This window comes from Gobius niger (assembly GCF_951799975.1).
Source record: "Gobius niger genome assembly, chromosome: 13".
NCBI classification, from domain to species: Eukaryota; Metazoa; Chordata; class Actinopteri; order Gobiiformes; family Gobiidae; genus Gobius; species Gobius niger.
In genome coordinates, this window is record NC_136864.1 from 12776796 (window position 1) to 12789563 (window position 12768).

General features: G+C 40.7%; 1 protein-coding gene across 1 annotated transcript in view; it reads right to left on the reverse strand.

Moving 5' to 3' along the window:
• Positions 1-1583: 1583 nt before the first annotated feature.
• LOC306973019 (pituitary adenylate cyclase-activating polypeptide type I receptor-like) overlaps positions 1584-12768 on the reverse strand; it is an 86736-nt gene continuing 75551 nt past the window's right edge. Inside the window, exons 9-13 of the mRNA XM_079569817.1 lie at positions 12404-12473; positions 12213-12307; positions 6373-6502; positions 5854-5895; positions 1584-2094 (exon numbers count right to left, since the gene is read on the reverse strand). Coding sequence (XP_079425943.1) covers positions 1948-2094; positions 5854-5895; positions 6373-6502; positions 12213-12307; positions 12404-12473 — 484 coding nt within the window. The 3' untranslated portion in view covers positions 1584-1947. The remainder of the gene's footprint in view (positions 2095-5853; positions 5896-6372; positions 6503-12212; positions 12308-12403; positions 12474-12768) is intronic.

Below are 12768 nucleotides of genomic sequence, written 5' to 3' on the forward strand. Positions count from 1 at the left end.
GGCACTGGCTGTTGAGGCTCAATGTACATTTTAAAACTAGTATGAAAACCACCACATATTCTCTATAGGCAGCTCTGATTAGAAAGGAATCTCGGCAGACATGGTAAACAGCAATTCTAATTAGCATTGTGTGAATCTGTTAAGACATTTCTATACGGCATGTGTCATACATACACTCCACCACCTGGATTTGGCTGTTATGATCTGCAATCGGTCAGGTCTGGGTTCATCAACACTGTTTGCCCAAATAACGGGATCCGCCGACTTCCTGAACATCCTGAATGACCAGGTTATTCCATCAATGGATTTCTTCTTCACTGATGATTCCAAGATGACAATGCCAGGATTCATCGGGCTCACATTGTGAAAGACTGGTTCAGGGAGCATGAGACATCATTTTCACACACAGATTGGCCACTAGAGTCCAGATCTTGAACCCATTGAGAGTCTTTGGGATGTGCTGGAGCAGGCTTAGTGCAGTGGTCACACTCTCCCATCATCAGTAAAAGATCTTGGTAAAAAAAAAACAACGCAATACTGGATCTATTGACATTTGGTATGTCACGGTAGAGATTTTCAAAAAACTGATTTAGTTTTGAGATTTAGAGCATTTTTCACCTCCATCTTGTGCTTTTTAATGACAAGGAGTGATGTCAAGTCTTTTCATGTCAAAGTCTAAGTCATTGGTTGAGTCCTAAGGCTTGGTCCATGTGATCAAGTTTTCAAATGAGTCCAGTTCACAACTTTCTAGTCCACTCTTCTCAATCAGTCCACACTGAGCAGCTTCAACAGAAAGTCCACCATGTTCACCATAAACATGCAGCTTCTTGTCCCGCCACACAACCTCTAGGCCTAAAGGAGAGACATACAGAATCCCTAAATAATGTCGGGAACACACTTAAAACAAATAGGTTAGATTCAAACAGAAGTAAACTTTAGCATGGGTCATCTTTTACATAATGTACATTCAAACAGATTTCCTACTTCTAAGCACGTACACTCCATTTCTTTTTGTTTTGACCCAGGACTCTGAAGAAGTTGCTTAGTCCTTGGTTTCTGCCACATCATTACGGCGCACGGGCGGCAAACGGGAGGGAGAGTAATCAGTTTTGATCAGAGCACCTCGGACGACGCGCCGAGTCCAGATTGATTTGTGGGATTAAAGCAACTTTGCACAAATCCGCCGTCTTTCCCCCCCCAGTGTCCGCTCATTAAAATCAAAGCAAGCGTGGAGCAACTACAAACACGACTGCAGTCCGTGACCAACCCCGACTTTGTCCAGGGTCACAATCCTGGGGCGTCTTCAGTATTTAAAAGCATCAAGGCTCCTCTTCCTGTTCGTAAAATGGTGAAAAGGTTCGTAATTTCCATTTGCGCCATTAGCCAGCTTTCGATTTGATCATGTTGAAAAGTTGCATTAAAATGGGAACGCCAAGTTTTGAACCGTTTTGGTGATGCCATTTTTTTCTTTCATTGAAAAGTTGTTGCAGATAAAGAGAATGAAGTATCCGAGACATAATATATTTGCAGAAGAAAAAAGAAACTGGAGTAGATACGTTTTCTCTTTCCTTCCAAAATACTTGGTTGTTACATTTCCCAGATGTTCAATGCTCCGAGCAGTACCACTCCAGCATCTAACTTTCTTCTTTTATATAACTTTCCTGCATAAGCCATTCAAGTCAGAACATATAGTTTCTGCAATAGGCTAACTTCATGACTGTGCAGTTTCCACGTCCCATACTTGTCTTGATCGTTGCTGGGTAACACATTGAACACATCGAAGCAATTGTGTCTTTTGGGAAAAACAAAAAAGATGTAAAAAGGTTTCTTCGTCCTCCTCCACCTTCTTCCAGAGATAAATGTCCATCACCGAATACTCCTGGGAGATTATATTCTTGGTCTCTGAGTTCATACGCAGCTCTACTCTTAAACAAAAGTCTGTTTTGGTCACACGGAGGAGACGTTTCCCGTAGATGGAGGTCCTCCCACTTCTCCTCTGGTTCGTATCGTGATTTGGGTGATGCTGCGTTTGGCCGGAGTGAGCTGGTTCTGATTGTGACATTTCCACAGCCACCGACGAAGCTCTGCCTGCACCTGCGGACGAAAATACAACTGATAAAAACGAAGATAGAAGAGCCCTTTTCCCGTTAGTGCCTTCAATCAGGATAGGTAATCTTAAACATAATGAAACAACAGCTAAATTGGTCATGGATAAGATTCCTGACAGTTCATTCCTTCTGCTGACAGTAAGAGGTAATCCAGACAGTGTTGGTGCTGGGGCAACAGGGACTCAGTGGTTAGAGCTTTCATCCATGAATCACAGGTTGTCAAATCCAGCTCTGACCAATGCATACTGTACTACTGTGCTTGGGTACGCTTCACCCGCCATGTATTTATGTGGTGAGTGACTGGCAATGGTTCAATGGGTCGTTGGCGCAGTCTCCCGGCCACATTTTTGTTGGTACAAGGACAGTATTGGTCGAGGCGAGGCTCATAATAGACTTGCATTGTTTCACTGCTTTCTTATGCTGCGTTACGTTTGTCCTGGGAGATCAGAACCAATGGCCGCTGGCTGCTCTGCTTTTTGGCCACAACACTAGGGGCCACCATTGCTCCGCCATTGCTGTAGTAACTCCATATCGCCGCTGGTCCCCCATTGAAAAGCATTGGACGTTAAAAACAACTTTAAAGCCTGGTCCCAATTTTTTTGGAACTATCTAGAGCTAGATATTCCTCCTGTGATAACGCTGGGTTAGTTACAATTAAGGAGACCAGGCTGGTTTTCGTCAGAAGAATTTTAGAAATCTCGTACTTAATGAGGGTTGGAGTGTTAACATTGGAGCTGCACGAGCTACACGTCACGCAAGAGTCTTTTTAGGAACATGCTTTGTCAGAGCTGGGGAGGGGGAGTCTGTAAATCCGCCATGATTTCCCCCACGAGCGTGGTCATTATGGTGAATGGGGAGGAGTGAGGAGAAGCTGTCCATTTATTTTATATACAGTCTATGGTCAGAACTCGGAGCCAGTTGTCAAGTCGGAAATTTGAATGACAGTAAAATAAATCAGAAACATTTAAGCTGCCATGCTGATAAAAATCCAACATAATATGGCCCTAACTTATTTGTTTTATAAACCTGAACAGTATGGTTATATTTACAATCTCTTTAATAATGTTCCAAATCGACAAGAGAGCACAATTGGCATTAGCCCGTGAGGGACTTTAGCAACATTAGTATCGCAGAGCAAACAGTCCATTTTACAACCGCAGTGGCTCAACTTCTACGCAAGAACTGAGTGACAGCGAGCGTCAAAGGAGGACAACTAACACCGTGCGCCACCATGTTGTTTTCTCTAACTCGGGGTATGTGAGGATCGTCCGACTTTCCCAGTGGGAAATCCGACATAGGGGGGCATTCCAGTTGAAATTTCCCACTGTTAGGTCGGAAATTCTGACTTCCAAGTACAAATGGAATGCACCATTATATTTTTCTTCTCCTCCACATTAAACCTGCCGACAAAATCGACCGCAGCTCGGGTCGTGTGAGTACGGGGCATTTAGATCTTTCCTCAAATGAGCAAGGGAATGGCACGGTTCAGATGTCAAGTTTAAGTGCGGGCTTATTACATTAACATTACATTAACAACAGCTTGTCCATGTTTTTAAGCTTTTACAGGACATGTTTCTCCCATGAGTTAAATGCTGTCCAAAGGAAAGAGAGAGATTATATTGATGGGTCTCGCTCCAGTGCTAGTATTAAAGAGCTCGGAGCAAACTCCATGCTGCAGAAAACATGATCAAAACACCAGCACGTGCGTTGGTTTATTGCAAAGGGCTGAAGGGAATTGCGTTTTTTAATATACAGTATAAAGATCAATAAAATATTTGAAAAGTTTTTGCACCGCATAGTACATAAAGTTCCTGCACCAACGATCTTTGTAGTAAAACCTTTTTATTCCCCATAGAAAAGCAGTCATTTGCAACTGCTGTTTGCTTCTTATTATAAAACATTTTTGATTGACTGCGATCCGAGAAGACTGTGCTGATTTTTATTGGGTTTCACAGTAAACTCTAACCTGGCTAACACCATGCTGCTGTGTGCGCTCGAATTATTTCGAACTGCACAACAGCCTGGGGACCATAGCCGACATCTCCGGTGGATTTGGGAACCAATCACAGAGCGAGGAGGGACGGCAAGACGATGACGCGCTATTCGATATATGGAAGCTTGTAGTTTATTTACGGATAATAATAAAAAAAAGTTTATTTACGGATCCAACATGACAGCAGCAGACACGATGGTATTTTTTGATCAAGCTTTAGACCTTGTTCTAAATAGTTTATATTCAAAAGTTTACAGCGGGTACGTCATACGTCATCTCATACGATGATACGATTGGCTGTGGCTACGTGCAGACGCAAGAGACTTTTTTTTTTTTTTTTCGTATCGCCCAATAAACGAGTATGGACGATCGTAAACCACACCTCTCCTACGAGAAAATGAATTGGTGGTCCCCAGACTAAATATCACTTGTGATTTTAGTCTGGTGTTAGCCAGGCTAAGTAAACTCTGCTTCACAGACAAAAGAATCGAGATGTGAGGGTTTGTTAGAGCTCGGACTGGAACAAACAATCATGAAACAACTCTTTTGCTACTGATATTTGTGTGTATACAGACTCCAACAGGTCATGGCACAAAGGCAGCTATGCAGTAAAATAAAATAAATACTCACAAGGAAGCTGTTGATTATTCAAAAACTACTTTAACAAATGCTGAATTATGAATATACTTTTATACGAAATAAAGATACAAAGACATGGAGAGGAGCAAAGTGGTTCAACAGCTCATAAATACATAAGAAACGGAGAATACTAACATAATGCTTCATGTTAGCATTGTGCTAATGCTATCGCTAGCTACCGTTAGCTACGACTTCCAATTATCACTTCTTCTGAACAATCTGCTGTGAATAAACATCCATATGGACCCAATTTAGACTTGACTTTATTTGTAGGTGATAAATATGTTTATATTTCCTTCTATTACACGACGCCATCTGTATCTATTCACCTTATTGATGTGATTATGTGATAAAAAAAAATATATATTTTGCCAGAAAACGGCTAAAAAGAGTGAAAGACTGTGTTTCCCAAAAGATTCTATTTCCCTCCTTGGCGAAGCCACGCCCCCTCTATGATGAGATGCCGTCTGTATCTATAGGAGAAAAGGGGCGGGCACAATTCATGGCGTCACCCACGCAAACTTCCGGAATAAGGTGAATAGCACATCGTCAGCATGTTTGCCCATAACAGCATAATGTAATTGTTGGCCAGACACAGCTGCATCCATACATTTAAAAACCCCAAATGAGCTAGAGGAGAAAGTTGACAGCTAAGAGTTTGCAAACAGGAGAAATCGGGTTTGTGAAACAGCAGTCAGTATAAACGGTATAAAAGCGAACCCAGTGTTTTTAAATTATGCCGACAAGCACTTGAGGATTCCACCTAATACCGTGCTCAGTGTCAGAGCAAAAGGAGTAGATTTTACATCACTCGACTTTTGCCCCGAAATGATTTTTTTATGGAGCCGCAGATATCAAAGGAAAGTTTCAAGGTTCAATGTGCCATTCATCTTTTTCAAAACACGGCTGACCATTTGCCGCTCCCTGGAGAGACCCACATTTCAACATCTGACCTTTGAAGGAAACTCATTGTCAATTCTCATTCCTGTTTTTGTGACCTTCCTTTGGGACTGGACATATTGCGGAGAAAACTATGATTGAGTCCAGTCTCGACAAGATTGCTCTTAGACAGAGAGGTGTGCTACTCGTCACATGGTTGTAAGTATGACCTACCTCTCCATTCATGAAGCAATAAAGGAGTGCAACGACAAAACCCTGCAAAAGATAAAAAGACATTATGGTTACCTACGGGCCACATCAGAAAGAAAACAAAAACATGATCCTTTTTCAGCTGATTTTATCTTATTTATCTATGTATCATTAGTATTTTGTCTCCATAAGAGTAGTGCTCTATTGCTGACTGAAATGTTTATGTTAAGTTTGGTTAAATTTCACAATGAATAAATATCAAAATAAATCAAGCTGTCCTTTATTTAATCAAAACAACACACATTTCTGCTCAAAATTGTTTTCAAACAATTAGCAAAGCATTACAGTTAATTAAGTTAGTTAAGTAATGGAGACGCTCACAGAACATAGATTCAAAATTCATGATCATCAAATATATAAAAAATACAATAACATAATTTCACGTTTTTTAAGATCAAGGTTTTCTATAAATAAACAAAGAGGGGATAAGAGTAAATATTTACTTCTCTTTGCATAAAGGAGACAGCTGAGTAAATGTTGTACCTGAAAGGATCCCAGGCCCAGCTCGATGTAGAGGCGTGCTGCGACTCCGGTGGTCTCCGGCAGGAAGGCGAACACAGTGTAGTGCATCCCAAACAGAGGGATCAGGAACAGGGTGGACTTGGCAAGTCTCCTGTTCAACAACAACAACAACAACACGTGCATTTCAATTAGACGTTTTGCCATAACATTATGACCGCCTACTTCAGGTCGATATGGGTTTATCCTGAAATAATGTCTCTGTCTTGGGGGGGAAATGATGCACTGATTTAAATACTTTTCTCCCTTACGACAACTATTAATTTGCTTTATATTTTTGCTAACATCAATAATCTGTTTTTCCAATAAGTATTTCTATATTTCATTGTTCTATAGCAGATACACAAGCGAAACATTGTGACCACTGTCTCTAAAACATTATCAGTAACACTGATAGACTATGTAAGTCAGTCTTCAGTAGAATCACATAATGACAGTGAAGAGACATGTACTGATTATTAACAGTAGTGATAATGTTGGGTAAATACAAGCAATACAAGCCAGCAGCGATTCCATTAAAATCATAGGTTGATATTTGGGTATTTTACTATGTCAGCTATCGGCTGATTTAATCCCAATGAAGGACCGATATCTATAATAAAGACTTGGTTTTGCATTGGAAGAGCTCAGTCAGAGCTTTAACATGAGTTCTCCCACAACTTCCAAGGCCTCAGGAGAACTGGGACACATTGCGATAAAAATTGGTCACAAGTTTGTGCACCTTGGAGACTGTTTCATGTTGCAGACCTTTGCTTATAGTTTCAATACCATATGACAGTGTTTCCCAACTGGTGGGTGGGGGCCCAAAAGTTGATTGTGGAACCCTTTTCCATAGGCCTTTCCCAGAAACATTTCTTTGAATATTCATACAGCAAAGGTATAGAAACAGTACATAAGTCTGTTAAAATGACTGTTATTTGATTTTTAATGATGATTTCAGCTTTATAGTCCTATTCAATCCTTATTCATCAATATTTGGTAAGAATAAGTATTTTACATCGGAAATAACAGTTTAAATTCTGTTTAGGGTCACGGCTTGTCATTCTGTGATGATGGTGGACACTATGCCAGTTGAGAACCACTACCATAAGAGATAGAGAATTGCCGTATCGTGTTTTGGAATAGGCCGATCCCTCGAGTGAATATGAATGTCCTGAATAAATTTGCCCTCTGCCTCTAATAAAGCGCCCCCTACTGTCACAGTTTACAGTTTGGAATCATCATACACAGGACAATAGATAAGACATCATTATGGAAAAAACTGGAAAAAACATTGCACATCAGCCGATAATAATCCCAAAAACTCGGCATCGGCCTTAGAAAAAACAACATAGGACAACCACAAATTAAAATGATTGGTAAAGCTGTTTTGATTAAGTTCTTGGTTTTACAAATGTTTTCCGGGGGGGTGACCTTTCAGACAGGGCCTTCATCAGGGCAATCAGGGGAATAAATTGGGAAATGTCACTATAGAAACTGATAGTGCTGGCTCCCGAGCGAGTTTATTCAGATCACTGGGGAGATAGCATTTAAATGTCGACCTATTGCGCTGACGTCACGAGGAAAACAAAGCGGATCTTTCACCACCGTCCCGCTGAGGAAATGTATCATATTCTGACAAAAGAAAGAAAAAAAACGTACTGTTGCTCCTGTCAACAGATCGGCATGTCTAGTCATCTGATTGAAATATGGCGGTTCAATAGCAGCTTGTTTTGCTATTGGACAAGAAACTTCACCCACCATTAGGCTGCACACACACTGTCCACACTGTGCCAAGCGTTTTGATCATTTTTCTGCATTTTTTAAGCTTGAGTCCACATATTTTTTACATGAAAAGTTGCACGATCCGAAGTATAGTCACACAAAATGTCGATTTTCTAAGCGGATAAAAGGGGGTCTATATTGTAAGTCGGGAAAATAAGTCCCAACAGGGCGAACCGGTCTTGTTTCGCCCTGAAGGTACTTATTTTCCCCGATAATGACCAGTGTTCTATACATTATCCCGCTTATTACACGGCTATTTGCCAACAGAACACTCCCAAAATAAACTTCATACACTTTTATGAAGGCCAAAAGGTTTATTTAATGACTTCCGCGGCTAATAGTTCCCAAAAGTTTTCGGCAGTGTGGCTAGGCTAGTAGCAGCGAGGCTAGCTACTTATTGCTAGCCTAGCTACTTAGTTGAAGGTGCCGTTAGAGAGCGGGAATGGTGGTGAATCTCTGGGTAAGTTGAAAGTCGGACTCACGTTAACTTCACGAGCGTTTCCCCCAACCTCTCTCGCAGGGACGGGGACAGAGATAGTGTCGCTACTACAGCGTGCGGAGTGATATGAAAGACCTGCATTACAAGCACCAACCCTGTTGCCATTGGCAGCGGTCATTATCTTCTTCAGAGGTCCTCTGTCAGAAAATATTGACCGGTAGAACGTACCCATCCCATGCAAGTCAATGGAACGTTCGATTTGCATCATGAGGAGCCATATAATAAGCCATAATAATACCTTAGGACTTCGACGTCCATGCAGTGAAGTCGAAGTGCTCCTAAGGTATTATTACGCCTCACAATATTGTAAATCGACATGTTTAATTTTGCTACTTGGATCGTGTAAATGCTCACATAACCGTATTTAAATAGGGAAAACGTGGAAGAGCTTGGTCGCTTCTAACTTTTGGCCCCGTAGAGGAGAGGCTAAAAGCTAACAACATGTCCGGTGTTTTTGTGTGACTGAGCGCACACACAAAGACCAGACAGGTACACATCAACTTGTCTAAGCTCAGGTAAGAATATATCTCAGTATGTAAAAACAGTAGCCTGTTCCTTTAATATTACTGTCAGCAACAATATTTAGCCAAATCAGTCCAATCTATTTTTTTGAAAACCTTAAGTATGACATAGAGGCAATTACTGTAGGAGTAACTTGCTCTTTCTCGACCAATAGCAGCATTTTTTTTTGTAAGATGAACAGAAGCTGTTGTGTACTGTGCAGGTTGTAATAGGACTGCAGTTGTCTTTTGTCACACCGCCAGCAGAACTGCTAAAGCCGATTTGGAGATCCAATGGGCTAACGCTTTTTCAAAAACTCCCTGGAACAATCCCGTCACACTCCCGAAACCCCAACATCTATTTCAGGAAACAAGGTTCTATTTTTACTCCTGTTCTAAACGAATTCATCCAAGCCAGACTCAGCATCAGCGCGAGCCAGAGGGGAAGACGTTTGGTGACGAGATTTGAGATTCCCTTTGAAACTAGACGGGAAGTTTGGAAGTTTTTCGTGTGTGCCTCTGGCCTTCACTCACAGCAAGAGACAAGGAGTATTATTTTAGTGTCTAACCCTGGTGACGGTAATTGCCTGTGCATAATATATTCTTAATTATAGTTAATCAAGATGACCTGTGTAAATTACCGTTATTATGGAAGAGCTGCTTGTGATGCAAAACATGCTATTCTCTCTGGCTCGAAGACTGGGTTTGTGGAAGAAAAAAAAGCAGACGTCAAACAGGAAAGTGTTCGGTCTTGTTTTTTAGTCAAATGACAGGTTGCATTTAAAAACTTTTTCGCATTTGTTTTAGAATCAAATTTTGAAAAAGTCCAAAAGTAGTATAAAAAATAAGTAGATAAAGTCGCCACAAAAATAAAGTTCACACGCTGTAATATTCACTGTGCCGATGTTGTATTGATGATGGGAGAGCCTGACCACTGCGCAAAGCTTTCTCCAGCACATCTCAAAGATTCTCAATGGGGTTAAGATCTGGACTCTGTGATGGCCAATCCGTGTGTTAAAATGACACCACATGCTCCCTGAACCACTCTTACACAATGTGAGCCCGATGAACCCTGCTATTGTCATCTTGGAATATTCCTGTGTCATCAGGGAAGATTAAATCCACTGATGGAATAACCTGGTCATTCAGGATGTTCAGGTTGTCAGCTGATCTCATTCTTTGGGCACATCGTTTTGCTGAATCTAGACATTTAAACAGTAGTGTTTATTCATTTATTAAGGGACTGCTTCTGAGGTTTCCATTTTGCAACAATTTATGTTCACTTGAGTTTTGTTATTTTAAAGGGGCTAGATGCAAGTTGGCCATTTTATACTCACTACTGCCACCTCAGGTTATACATGTAACTGCACATTCTATATTAATTCTATATTGAGGGACAGTGCAGGATTTTAAAGGCAGTTGTGGTGAACTGTGGTGATTTTAACATTTTTAAACTCTGTATAGTCCCTTTAACAAGGCCGTGGGAACCCAGGGTGCTGAGGGCGCTGCAGCACCCCCTGGTGGATAGTTTGTGAACTGCAGGCAATATTAACCCCTTAACTCCCACCAGCTTTACCCCAGTCCAAAAGCTTCTGGAAAAAAGGTGTGAAAATAGCAACAAAACTGAGACAAAAACAATGATGAAAATGTGAAAAAAGTGAGAAAAAATTGACAAAAAATAACAAAAATTGACGAAAAATTGACGAAAAAGTGAGAAAAATTTGACGAAAAATTGAGAAAAAATGGACAAAAAAGTGACAAAAAAATTACAAAAAATTACAAAAATGGACAAAAATTTGACAAAGTGATAAGAATTTGACAAAAAAATTTGAATAATTTGACGAAAAAAAGTGACAAAAAAGTCACGAAAATTTGACAAAAATGAGATGACTGCCCAACAAAAAAAAAAGTGATGAAAAAAAATCTGATGTGAGGAAAAAGATCAATTTAGTTTTGTAGGTCTTTCAAATGAGGCGTTACACTGGCTTACAGGATTTGGGTAAAGCTGAACTGGAGAAAATGCTCTCGGTTCAGGCGGGAGTTAAGAGGTTAATAAATAGGATTCATGCACAGAAAAAGTATTTTGGGGTTAAATTTTGTCCCTCAGCACCCCCTAACTAAAATATCTTCCCACGGCTCTGCCCTTTAATGTAAATGCTTTGTAATAAAGAAACAATGAAATGAATATATTATCCTCTGTACTCGAGACCATTCAGAGCAAGGCGGGTGAGGTGTTATCCAAGGACCGAATGATCGAAGTCGGGATCGAACCACCAACAGTTCCGTCATAAGGCGGCCGCTCCACCGTCTAAGAGAAACTCCTTGAACTTTTCATTCATCAAGGTCCAGCTGAGCTTGTATTGTTATATTCTACGCTGCACATCAAACAGAGCTGTTTGTAAAAAATATTTCCCTTTCCCCTCTATTTGAGATAAAAGCAGAAGTGGAGATATGCCGTAGGTGCCGCTAACAGGCGGACATCAAAGCTAGATCATGTTCGACAATGTTTTTTACTTCCAACGCAACATCACTGAAAGCGCCACACGTGGAGATTACAATCCTTTTACAACACAGAAGGTCAGCCACTATTCCGCATGCAAAATTACACATTCAGTTTGGAAATATACAATGATGTCTTAGAGTTTTTAAAAATCCAAGGCGAGGAAATCCAAAAGTGTACGAAGTAACTATATTAAGCAGCGCCCCGCATTGCTTAGGGCACACTGTGAATAAGCATTGCATTAGCTGATTGGTGTGAGGTGCCTCTTTCATCCTTTGCAATCAGCGTCATTTCATCTGAGCCTGGACCAACAGCCGAGGCAAAACCATCAAATCAGCTCAGAACCAGGGAAAGGGGACTTTAGGCGTAAGAGACTTTCTCAAAGCTGGGTGGGATAAGCTCATAACAAAAGTGTTTACGACTGGACTGTACCGGAGACGGTCTTCGGAAGCTCACAAAGTCATTTGATGTACAAGAAATCCATCAAAACACATATTAAGTCAATTGCGGCTTTAATTAGCCTTTATGAAGCTGGACTTACATGAAATGGCCTGTGTCGTTGTTTCCTGCCATCGCTGACGACTTGAGTTTCTGCACCAGAATTCGGATCACGTTCACAAAGATGACTATGTTAATCTGCAGAAGTAGCACACAGAGAAAACTCATTTAATTTCTAATTTTAATTTCGAGTGCCTTCTCCAGTCTCGCTACGATATTTTAGCGAACACTCACCAGCAGAGACGCTGTAATTGGGCCTTTAATAATCCACCAAATAGGAACATTGTCTGTGTCGTCCCAACATCTGCACAAACGGGACAATGTTTCAATTAGAAAACACGAAATAACACCACGGCAGTTCAATCGACCAGCTGTAATTAAAATGCCATGTCATCAATTATGTGTAATATATTTATGACATTGTTAGGTTTGTATTATGGAGCAATGGAGTCTGCATACATTTTCATTAGTGTTCAGCGTATGTCACATTCATGTCACACGCGATAATAGGATTCCTCTTACGGGCTGCATTTTCAATAAATTTGTACAAGTGTAATTTATGAGGCAGGAGAGACCTCAGTGAATCCAATGTTTTCAGG